Source organism: Lepeophtheirus salmonis, chromosome 5 (assembly GCF_016086655.4).
Source record: "Lepeophtheirus salmonis chromosome 5, UVic_Lsal_1.4, whole genome shotgun sequence".
In the NCBI taxonomy this organism is placed as follows: Eukaryota; Metazoa; Arthropoda; class Copepoda; order Siphonostomatoida; family Caligidae; genus Lepeophtheirus; species Lepeophtheirus salmonis.
The window spans coordinates 55256591-55268013 of NC_052135.2; the positions used below are offsets into that span (position 1 = coordinate 55256591).

General features: G+C 32.8%; 2 protein-coding genes across 6 annotated transcripts; both read right to left on the minus strand.

The window, feature by feature from the left end:
* Window positions 1–2982: 2982 nt before the first annotated feature.
* mRpL37 (mitochondrial ribosomal protein L37) lies at window positions 2983–10995 on the minus strand. Of its 3 annotated transcripts, XM_071888808.1 has the most exons (6): window positions 10961–10995; window positions 5356–5500; window positions 4812–5104; window positions 4173–4747; window positions 3835–4121; window positions 2983–3773 (listed from the first exon to the last, which is right to left on the minus strand). In XM_071888808.1, exons 4-6 carry the CDS (start codon window positions 4512–4514, stop codon window positions 3065–3067), a joined length of 1338 nt encoding a protein of 445 aa, XP_071744909.1. In that variant the 5' UTR covers window positions 4515–4747; window positions 4812–5104; window positions 5356–5500; window positions 10961–10995; the 3' UTR covers window positions 2983–3064. The 3 variants fall into 3 exon arrangements, with proteins under 3 accessions (XP_071744909.1, XP_071744908.1, XP_040568328.1); XM_071888807.1 differs by lacking the exon at window positions 10961–10995 and having other exon boundaries at window positions 4173–5104; window positions 5356–5610; XM_040712394.2 differs by lacking the exon at window positions 10961–10995 and having other exon boundaries at window positions 4173–5651.
* On the minus strand, window positions 7106–11030 carry LOC121117695 (uncharacterized). 3 transcript variants are annotated; one of them, XM_071888805.1, is made up of 4 exons: window positions 10837–11030; window positions 10509–10716; window positions 9569–10432; window positions 7106–9505 (listed from the first exon to the last, which is right to left on the minus strand). In XM_071888805.1, exons 3-4 carry the CDS (start codon window positions 9929–9931, stop codon window positions 7325–7327), a joined length of 2544 nt encoding a protein of 847 aa, XP_071744906.1. In that variant the 5' UTR covers window positions 9932–10432; window positions 10509–10716; window positions 10837–11030; the 3' UTR covers window positions 7106–7324. The 3 variants fall into 3 exon arrangements, with proteins under 3 accessions (XP_071744906.1, XP_071744907.1, XP_040568098.1); XM_071888806.1 differs by having other exon boundaries at window positions 10769–11002; XM_040712164.2 differs by lacking the exon at window positions 10837–11030 and having other exon boundaries at window positions 10509–10833.
* Window positions 11031–11423: the final 393 nt, after the last annotated feature.

Below are 11423 nucleotides of genomic sequence, written 5' to 3' on the forward strand. Positions count from 1 at the left end.
TTTATCACATGCCAATTATGAATTCACATACAGTTCATACAAAAACCATTAAATACAAAATAATTGCCTTTCCTAGTTCGCCATCTTCAAGCTCGAATCCATGAGGTATCTCATTTGAAAAAAATAGAAAACTTTTATTCCAATTCATTATTGCTATATTCGTGACTTTTTCTTCAGATCCACCCCCTTCCAAAAAAAGAAAAACGTTCAAGAGGTATTTAGTGACTATTTACTTAAATGAAAGATACTTGATGCAGACTCATTACTAAATATTCTCTAGTGAGTAGATCAAAATTTTATGTGGCCAAAATAACAATATTGCAAAACACCTGGACCTTCAATGAATTAATTCAAATGAATCAAATACGTACATATTCGCCTATTACGATTACAAATACAAAGAAAAAGGAACACTGTATCCACAGAATGTAAAAAAAATATTTTTTTTTTACAGATTCATGAATGATTCACAAGGGAGTAAAATTTAACGGATTTTGAATATTTTAATTTTTAAATTCAACACATGCTATTTTGCAATTTATAGTTATGACTCTTAAATGTTTCTCAGCCTGAGCCCTCCATTCTTGATGCTGGCCGCCTTTGCAAGCCCAGTAGGAAGTCAAATGGATCATATAAGTAAAAATTTTAGTTAAGCTCTAGAGGTCATATCAAAAAACAGTGAATTATGAGCTCACTACGTGCTCTGCTGGGAAAAATAAATAGTTTCACATAAGGGGTTCATTCGCCAATTACAACGATTTGGCGGTGGGTTATTGTTGTGTCTTGACGAGGGAGAGGAGACACAAACTTATTTATAGTTGGAGAGATCCAGGATGCCCGAGAGACATGAGGACAAGGAGTGGCGTGGAGGAAATAATACAATAATTATTTATAAGATCATCTGTATTCTTTATAATACAAAAACCTACTCTAGTTTATTTGCAAAATACACGACTATTTATACTACGTAAAATGCAGTACTTTAATACATAATAAAAGAAAATACAAGAAGATAAAAACAAGGGGAAGGAAATATGAAATACATTACAGTTATGAACCTACTCCGGGACATACTGATATATTGCACAACTTGTGGGCTGATGAATTACATATGTTACGGGGAATGTGCAAAATTGGGCATTTTGCAAAATGCCCAGGCAATCTATAAAATTTCCAATAGTCTGGTCATTTTACGTTCATTAACATTATCAGGTAAAATGATTGTGGGTAATTTGATTATTTAACAATTCATTGCAAGCAATTTCATAATTAAGGAATTTATTAAGGTACAATTTCCTTGCAAACAATTTGATAATTCAGTGCAGGAAATTTTCATTGAATATTGTATTCAGACTTTAGAACTTAAGTATGACAAGAAATTATCACTAGAGACTCAATTTTATTTTCAAAATATACCTCGGCCAACAGGTTGTACAGATGGACAGCTGGTCTCTAAGGTGGATCAAAACCTACCACCAATACTATTCTGAGTATCAAGGCCATATTATAATACATCCGGCCTACAAGTTACGCTAGTGAGCCGCTTATCCGCAAAGGGGATAAAATTCTATTATCCCTCTTAAAATCAAATTTAATACAAGAAAAGTTTTGTGTTATGAATTTCTTGTAAGACCATGGGGGCATGTTGCTCGAACCATCACCATCAGTAATTACATTGATATTTTTTGGGTTCGTAATCGTAAGTCATTAGTTTTTATCAGAGTTTCATCCGTTTCATAATATAATCTTCGTCAGACATCGTCATTGTTTCGTCGTAGTTATTTTTTATTTAGTCTTCGTGATGAAAAAATGTTTCGATAACGAAAAGATTTCGTCTCGTCAGGATTCACGAAATTAACATGCTGATTGTTTTATTACTACTGAGTCACTTGGCATTAGAAAATAAGTGGAACATGATTCTAGACTGGTAAAGATAATATGCTTCTCTTTTCTCGATATTTTGGTCCGCAAAGCATATTCTACTCTGCTATTACATATAAATAGTTATTTGGAGCTGTTAAGTGATGCTGTGTTTTACAAAATATATAACAAACCTCTTAACTTCTGTAGACTTATGTTGAAATATCTGAATGTCATTGAAATCCCCAAACTTATTGAGTCGGGAATACTTCTCTAAAACGCCAAATTGCTTGTCACCACAATGGAATATATTACAAAGATCTAGGATATCAACACCAATAAATAAATTATTAAATGTTTTCAATACTGGATAATTATAAGTTGTTTTACTGAGAACAATAGTTAAAATGTAACAATATAATAATATGATTGATTTAGTATTGATTGAAAAAATAATAAAGTGTTAATAATATTCTTTAAAATTTACATTCCATATTTATGAATCCTCCGTTATTTATTTTTATATCTTATTGATTAGTTCGGTTTTATTTTGGATTGGTATTGTAATTGTTGTCAGGCGAGTATAAATTTCAAAATCCTTTCTATTCTTAGTTGTAGAACTAATATTGTCATAGTATTATGAAACTATGGCAAGCAATATAAAAGAGACAAACCTTTACAATACAGTACCTTGGGAAAATCTAACTGACTATTTTGCAGAGGCGAGGACTTAAACTCGACTACATATACTAAAGACTTTGTAATTCAATAAGATCAAAGACTCGGGACTTGAACTTGAACGCTAAGACTTACAACTTGAGTTAAGAATCGATACTTTATTGGATTTCACATAATTTTTTTAATTTCCTTACAAACAAATTATAAGTTTTAAAATTAACTAATATATAAGAAAGTATCAATCACTATGGAAAATGGGCAATCTATCGTTATTATGAACTCGAATAAAATATGAGGACTCGAACTGGACTCCATGAAAATAATCAAGGTCTTGGATTTATGAGAGCAGACTTGAGTTTCGACTTATACTTGAAGTATAATGATATTTTCTCAACAATTCTGTTTGAAGTTTTTAACAAAAAAATAACTTCCTAATTCCGTATATAGTTGGTATGCAAATAGGTTTATTAAACAACAGGCTTTCAAAATGAAAACATCTTCTTGGAAAGTAAAATGCACAAATTAACTATTCCGCATACATAGCAAGTAGTTTCTTAAATAGACTAGAGTTTAAACCTTCAAACATGGGTCTCCCTTGAACGTATTCACAAACATCGTAGAGCGAAGACATTTCCTTTTCGTGCCAAAATATATTTTTGACTCCATCATTAGTTGAAAGTTCGAGAGTATTTAATTGAAAAGCGGATATATGAAATTTTTTACCATCCGTGTTAATGAAATGAACTGTTATTGGCTCAGGAAGTACGTCCGAAAATTGAGAACCATACAATAACCGTGCTTGACCAAGTGCTGAAGCAAAACTTAGCATTAGAGAATTAGCAGCAAACTGATCTTCATTCGCCAAATCTGGTACGGGATTTGTATAGTTATTGACAAGAGTGTGAGCCCTTAAAAGACTTCCATCCATAATTGGAAGATTATTTTCTTCTCGATATACATTAATTGGCCAAAGTCCTACCTGTGGCTCCATAGGATGGATATCAGGGAGCTTGAGCGATATAGAAGATTTAGTTGTATTTGTATCTGCATAGGGTTTGATAAGATGAGGAGACCAAACACTGAAAGGCAAATGCACAGACACTCGAGTATATGAACCCAAACGATTAAAATATTGACGTAAAATTTGTTTTTCATGATTAACTCGATGTAAGATATCCTTTGCCTCAGGACAGAATTGATCTAATAATCGGAAAAGACCACGAGTGAGATTTAACCTAAAATCGAATAAGATTAGAATACCAAGGGATAAATAAATACAAAATGTTGATATCCTACGTGCTTCTGGGTAAAGGAATTCCATATTTTCTTGCTTCTTTATATTGCCACGACATGGTTACAGGATATGGGGTTTTTGAAGACATTCTGTCATTGACTGGATGCCATCCAATGAAGGGGACTTTGTAATTGAAAGGAAGTTTTTTTTGTATAGCATCGAACATTTGAGTTTCCTTGATCATGTCTTCAACAGATGCAAGAGCCTCTTCAGATAAAGACGTCTTTTCGATTGACTGAATGAGTCGACTGGGTAGACCCACATCCAACTCTACAGTTTTTGTTAGATTCTGAAAGGAGAGGGAATATTAGGATATGAGGCTCAAGAAGGCGGTTTTTACTTTGGCCAAATCCAGTTGGTGATTCACGGGGAAATACGTGCGATCCCCAAATGTATGAACGGGACGATCCTTCCAGAGAGGATGAGACTCATCTTTGGGAAGATTTTCCCGGATAATAGATTTAGGAGGATCGTATTCTGGGACTTCATAGGGCATGACATAGGAGCTTTGTATCACATCTTGTGGACTCACGACAGGTATTCCCATAGAAGTCAATACTTTTCGATCATCCGTGTCAGTCAATGGCAATGTACGACCTTCTTGCCAAGCATTGTTGAAATTAATAGGATGATTCCGTCGAACCGGCAATTTTCGACGAAAAAGAACTCTTGTCAATCGCATTTTGTGAATCTAGTGTTTGTTAATGTTACAAATTTCTTCTCATGGCTTATACAATGACGTCACGTGTTGTTTAGAATTTTATGTTTATATAGGTAGACGCCTCATCCTATAGCCACCCACATCTTTTCACGTTTATTTTATTAATTATATTATAACCCAATCTTTCATTAAATCGAAAGATTATATCTCAAATTACAAATTAATAAATATATTATTGTATTTAACGTAAATATCTATAATAGAGTGGGTAATAACAATTTTAAATTATAATTAAAAATATATAATATACGAGCTCACATCCGTATAGTATGACATCACAGCTCGATTGGAAGTTTTTTTATAGATGACGTCTGGTGTCTCTTCAATACTTCATATTTTGTTTATCACTTGTTTATTCACATTGTGAACACAATTTTGCAAGTCCAAAAATGTCGTATGTCAATTGATCGATTTTTTTAAATTTTACTATTTGATAAACAAAGTCCTAAAGTTTACCGAATCATCCCCGTATTTTACCGGAGATATCCGGAAGTTTACGAAAATCATTTTTTTTTAATGGTGAATTTAAGTCAAATTTAAATGTATTAGAGCTATAAAAAAAAATGACACAAAATTGTAAATCGGTTAATAAAGAAAAGTTGCAAAAAAAAGAAAGAAAAATAATCAAAATTCGCGGAGTAATTAACGATAGAAAAGTGTATATGTTAATTATTTTTAGAAAAAAACAAGAAAACCCTCTAAAAGTAGGTATGACACTTTTATTGTGACAATAAAGTGTTTTATAAAGATAAGAATATAGATAAACAGCGACCTCTTGCGAAACAATATGAGAAATACTCACCATTCTATTTTCTCATGGTATCAGTAACATTTCCGTACTTGGAAGTTGGTATCATGACTTATTTGGCTAACTACCAGTTTATTTTAGGCTTTTTTCCTCCGTTTCTTCTTTAGAAAAGGTTGGGTGGAACAATAATTTGTGAATCCTATTGTAACATCCAAATACACGATAATTAGTGTTGGATCGGTCTAAAAAAACTGAAAAGACTGTAGTCCTATCAGTCCAGTCCTAATAAAATTTGTCAGTTTTAGGACCGTTCCTTATCGATCTTTTGTAGAAGCAGCTGAAATGACATCATAATTCATAACCTCTTTGAAAGACACAAGATATCTGTAGGAGATGTGTGACTATAAAGTATTATTATACGTTCAAGCTATCATTCATTATTTTCTTAGTTCTTATAATCTTCAACCCTAGCTATGAGCGAAGAAAATAAAAAATTAGCTAGGGCCGTAGTAATGAAAAATCGATGTATCAGCTCTTAGGACCGTTGAATGGTAAAAAGATCGGACTGATAAAAAAAAGACTGGAAGGGGATGGGAACAAAGATTGAAAAGGCGATCAGTCCTAGGACTGATCCAACACTATCTAGGAGTATATAATAGATAAATTGCAATTGATTTGCCTAACCACCACCTGATAAAGGTTGCATGATACAATAAAGGTCCTTAGACCCATTGAATTGGAAGAAAATCGGACTGATAAAAAAAAAAAGACTGAAAGAGACGGACAAAAAAGACTAGATCCTACAATAACGGCAATACAAAGCTGCTCTCCTAAAAAACCTTTTCATGTCATGACAATCCATTAGATCAGCTAAAATAAGCTGCAACAAAAGAGGAGGGGGAGAAGGAAATAAGCAATGACTTTAGCATGAATGACTCTGTTGTGGATTCTGAATTCTACTCTGAGTCCAACAAGAACTTTTAATTATAACTCTGCATCAAATCCGCAAGGTTACCCTCTGTCTTTTATGAGCACACACGGATGTTCAATCAGGTTTTGAATATAATTGAAAGTAGGAGAAAAGCAAGTTCACTACTCAGGAGTTAAATAATAATGATAATAGCTTAAGAAAAAAACTCATTCCTCACAAAACCAATTCCAAAAAAAACGAACGACCTCAAAATTACACTAGATTTTCATTTTCAGTAATGATGATTTACTATTTTCATTAATCAAATAGTGACTAGATCTTAAGGGTATTTTTATTCTTATCCACGATATATCTAGGGACAACGAAATAAACGTTAAAAAACACGCCCAATTTTGTGAAATAATAAGTTTAAATCCTACAAATAGAAGAAAAGACTACAAATATCTCCCGCCATCGGACACTCTGAACAGTAATAAAGATAAATTAAACTTATTTTCCTTACGTCAAGCCTTGCAAGCGTGGTACAAAAAATATTGACAGTTACGGCAAAACTCAATAGGATTTTAAAGGATAATGATGACTGAAAAAATTTTCAAATGGGAAAAATCTAAACTCAATGCAAAGTATATATCACAAGAAAATTATGGCACGTAGTAATTTGAACTTTTCGATGGAAAATTTGACTTCATGCTAGTTTTCTGAATTTGAGATCCTTTCATGTTTTGATTGGATAGAGGGGACGTAAAAGGGGCTGAAACCCCTCTATATATTTATGTGTAATGTAAAGAGATGTAAAAGTTGTCAAAATCTTGGCAAACCTAAACTACATTTAAAAAAGTATAAGGGGCCCTCCAAGGAAGGTAAACAAAAGGAATACAGCACCATTTTTTTTTTTTTTAATATTTACACTCACGATGATTTTGACAATTTTCAAATCTCTTCTAATAATAGAGTTATAATATAAAGTTTACTTGTATATATCACACATGAAAATTAGTCATTTCTAATTTCCAAGTCACTCATTAAATAAATTAAAGTATATATGTATATATTTACTAATAAAACTATGATAAATAAATTTGAAACCATGAACTACTGATCTATTTTTGATAAGAATGAACACCATGAGTCCTTTGTTAAAGCTGTTCTAATTTGATTTTCTGTCTTTATCTTCTCTCTAATAACTGAAAGATCCGAAGTTCTCAGCTTCTGAGCCAAATCTTTTTCATCCTTGAAATGAACTATGTGGGGTAGATCAAAGGAGTCAGACAATTGCCACCAATATAATTGCGACATTGTTGATTGAGCTTCACTTGGATCAAATGGATGCCATGTTTGTATATATGGGCGAATAGAAGGGAGGCTTTTGCATATCTTTTTCAATGGTGATGATAGAAGATTATTTTTTCCTAAGAATGAAAGGGATGGAGAAAATATTGGAATGTTCATGGAATAGAATTGAGTCAGCTTGTATGATGTGAAATCTTCAGGTATGTAAATCACAGCTACAATATTATTCAAGTCCTTATAGTTTAATGGATTCATTTCAATCTTAAATCCTAATTCATCAATACCCAAAAATTGAATTTTTGTTTTAGAGCCAAGGAATAAAATTGTTTTGGCATCTTTTTTTGGTTGATAATTTGCTTTATCTCCTACCAATCCAACTACTGGAAAGGGCTTTGAATCAAGATTTGTATAATGTCTCAAGTATTCACTATCAAAACGGCTTAGTGATCCAACTACGCCATGTCCATCTTGTAGATCAATGAGGGCTTTGTTAAGTAACTTCCAATCTTCCTCCTTGCATTTATTTGAGTTATACCTCGTTCCTGGTATGAAACCAATAGCTTTATCTTTATACTTCTTTTGTAAACAAACAGAAGGCTGAGAGTGGCAATATATCACATCTGTGCTTTGTATCACTTTTTGAGTAATTTTATAATCTAAAATGTCTGAGAGTAATTTATTGAATGAGTCCAACATTTTATCAGCATTTTTGTTAATAACAATATTCGATATTTCTTTGTCTATGGCCTTTCCTTTGTCAGAGTCTATGGACGAACCAATATAAACTTTTTGACGTAGTCTAAGTAGTGTGAGAGATGAATCCAATGAGGGACCAATCTCTTTTCCCTCAATGTAATCTGGACTCCATAACTTTTTTTGTGTACATGAGCTGGTTACTTCTTTAAATGGATGGGTCAAGGACACTGTTTGGCCTACTTTAAAGTTATAGACTATATTTGACCTTGCACTCGATTGATTATTGTCACTCTTGTGATGTGGAAACGTATAACCAATGTCCAATAGTGCTTGAAGCCATTTTTGTACAATAACAACGTCTTTTTCTTCTACGTATTCCCTCTCATAGAGTCCAATCCATAAATTCAATATTATTTCAGGACCAGATGCATTCTTCTTGGGTTCGTATGAGTCCAAATAGTTCAAAAGAACAGAAACTTTTTTATAAAGAGGTATTTCAGCATTGAAATCTGCAAGAAAATTATGGCTATTTCTGATTTGAACAACTAGAGGATAGGAAATGAATCCAGCTCGGATTTTAAAGATGTCAAAAAGTCTCTTTGCAATGTAACTTCTCAAAATATCACTGACTCGTCCACTCACTGAAATTGGTAAATATAATGCCCAATACGCAGGAGGAAATTGTAGAGTAGCTTGGGCATTATAAGGTGTATAAATTCCATAAGGCAATATTATTCCGGGTTCCTTTATTTTATGAGGTTTGAAATTAAATGGCGTGATTTGAGTAAGTCGATAAATAGCGTCAACATCAGGTTCGTTCTCAGCAAGGGATTGTAAAACACCAATCGGGTTAGTATTATCTATTTTTATATCTAAATTAATTGAATCCGCATATATTTCATTAGATCCTCTCAAGCAATCTAATGGAAATCCCCGTGGCCATGATTTCGTAGGTCCTCCCAAATACGGATATGGATTAAAGACTTGACAACCGTTTTGTCGTAAGGGCTTGAATGTTTTAAAAGTCATATCTAAGGAATTAAAGTCATTGATGGTCTTCATATCGGTTTTAGGAAGAGAGTCTTGGAGCCAAAATTTGTGCATGTTGTCATCATCGAAGTCATAAATAATTTCAGCACCATGTGCAATGGCATAAAAATATCCAATATTCTTTCGACCAAAACTTCTCCATGGTAGAGCATTTACAAATGGGGATCCTATATTCAATTGATCCTTATCGTTCAAGAAAATTATATTTGATCCCAGAGATGAATTTAATTTATAGTCCTATCGAAACATAGATATATTTGTATGAATGAAATATAAGTAATTATTAAAAAACTATCTTACCGTTTTGTACGAGTCCACATCACCTAAAATGACGACACACCATGAAGGATCATATGAAAATCTTCGCACAGCCTCAGAGGGCTCATTTATTGTTGTAAGAACTCCCCATTTTTTACACTTCAGATCACTTAGAATTTTCTTCACGGAACTACTACCCCTGAAGTTGAATTCCTCAAAGCTCTTTTGAAAGTCCCTTACTTTTTCGCCCTTAAACTTTTTACCCGTTGAATCACTTCCCACACTTTCAGGAATTATATTATCCTTACTTGCAAAAGTATCTTTTGAATTTGATGGATATAATTTTAAATAAATTATCCAAATTATTAAAGTCAAACCAATCAATATTCTATAGTAGTTTTTCATTATGTCTGATGATGAAGTTTGCCGGAGTGTCAATATAAAGTCAAAGAGCAACTGCCAACTAATCACCGTTTTATTAAACACATTATCATAGATGATCCTTAAACTTATTTGATCATAAATATTCAATTTTTCTCACTTGTATCAATGAAGGAAACAACATGTTGGCATACTTAATATACAAGTGTATGTCAACGAATGGATCATTAGAGTTTTTAATTGATAATTAATTAATCATGTAAAGGGGCAGGTGGAATACTCACGTGGAAGTTCGTATTTACATGTGAAGTCTCATATGCTGATGCGTAAATAGCGTTTGATCAGTCCTAGGACTGGTCGCCTTATCAGTCTTTTTTTATCAGTCCAATATTTTTTACAACTCATTTATTCAATGGTTCTAAGGACTGATGCATCGGTCTTTCAGTCCTACGGTCCTTGTTATCTTTTTATTTTCTACACTCATGGCTGGGATTGAAGATTATAAGAACAGAAGGACTCTACTCTCTAGGGGAAAGAGCGGTTAAGGGAAAAATAAACAATTCAATCAAAACACAATAAAGACATTGTTCCTAATACCGACCTATAAATTATAATATCATGTTATTGTTGTGACGGAGATGGCCTTATTCTTCTTTTTTTACTAGGGGAGACGGCCTGTTCAAACTGGCTGGGTGCCTGGAGGAACATGTAGCAGCTTCTAATTTTATGCGAATCAGAATTGAGAACTACTAAATCCTATCTTCCTTGCCTTGAGTGTCCACTCTTTGTCCAGAGTCTTTTAATAAAAACTAAGAAAATAATGAATGATAGTTAGTACATATAATAATATGTTCTAGTCACATTATGAATAGTCAAGTTATGAATTATGAAGTAACTTCAGCGACTCAAATGATATAGGTAGTACTAACTATATAATTTCAGCTGTTTTATGCAAAAGATCCATAAGGCCGGTCCTAGTACTGACAAATTTTATTCTGTTCGGACTGATTGGACTGCAGTCTTTTTAGTTTTTAGACCGATCCAACACAATACGTAATATATTAAGTGGTGTTCTTTGGATCTAACTCGAGCTTTTTAATGGCGTCAGAACTCACAAATAAACAATCTTTTCAAAATATGTAGGGGAGATGGAGAAAGTTATTACAAACTCATTTTTGTCTTATGAGGATGGGTTTATAATACCAATGTCTAAAGACTAATTAGACTTCTGAATATGGCATTTTGATGTGGCGTTACAAGTGTTGATTGTTGCTAATTCGGGGGTATACAAAAATAAAATTTATCACAATGAAAACCTTTTTGTTATTAATATTAAGGAAAATTGTGACCTATTATCTATGGTATATTAATATGGGACCAACAGATAAAATGACTTAAATCTTACTGCCTAATAAAAATGGTCATTTTTTAACGTTTTGTGTTACCTTGACCTCTCAAAATTCAATGGCCTCTTACTGCTACGATATATACATCTTCGTAATTAATTAAATCAAAT

Excerpts from the sequence above, each read along its gene's own strand:
- mRpL37 (XM_071888808.1), bottom strand. The coding sequence starts at position 4,514 with ATGCGATTGACAAGAGTTCTTTTTCGTCGAAAATTGCCGGTTCGACGG. Across the intron at positions 4,122-4,172 it reads ACCAACTGGATTTGGCCAAA|AATCTAACAAAAACTGTAGA; the intron begins GTAAAAACCGCC and ends CTCTCCTTTCAG. Across the intron at positions 3,774-3,834 it reads ATTCCTTTACCCAGAAGCAC|GTTAAATCTCACTCGTGGTC; the intron begins GTAGGATATCAA and ends ATTCGATTTTAG.
- LOC121117695 (XM_071888805.1), bottom strand. The coding sequence starts at position 9,931 with ATGAAAAACTACTATAGAATATTGATTGGTTTGACTTTAATAATTTGG. Across the intron at positions 9,506-9,568 it reads ATGTGGACTCGTACAAAACG|GACTATAAATTAAATTCATC; the intron begins GTAAGATAGTTT and ends ATGTTTCGATAG.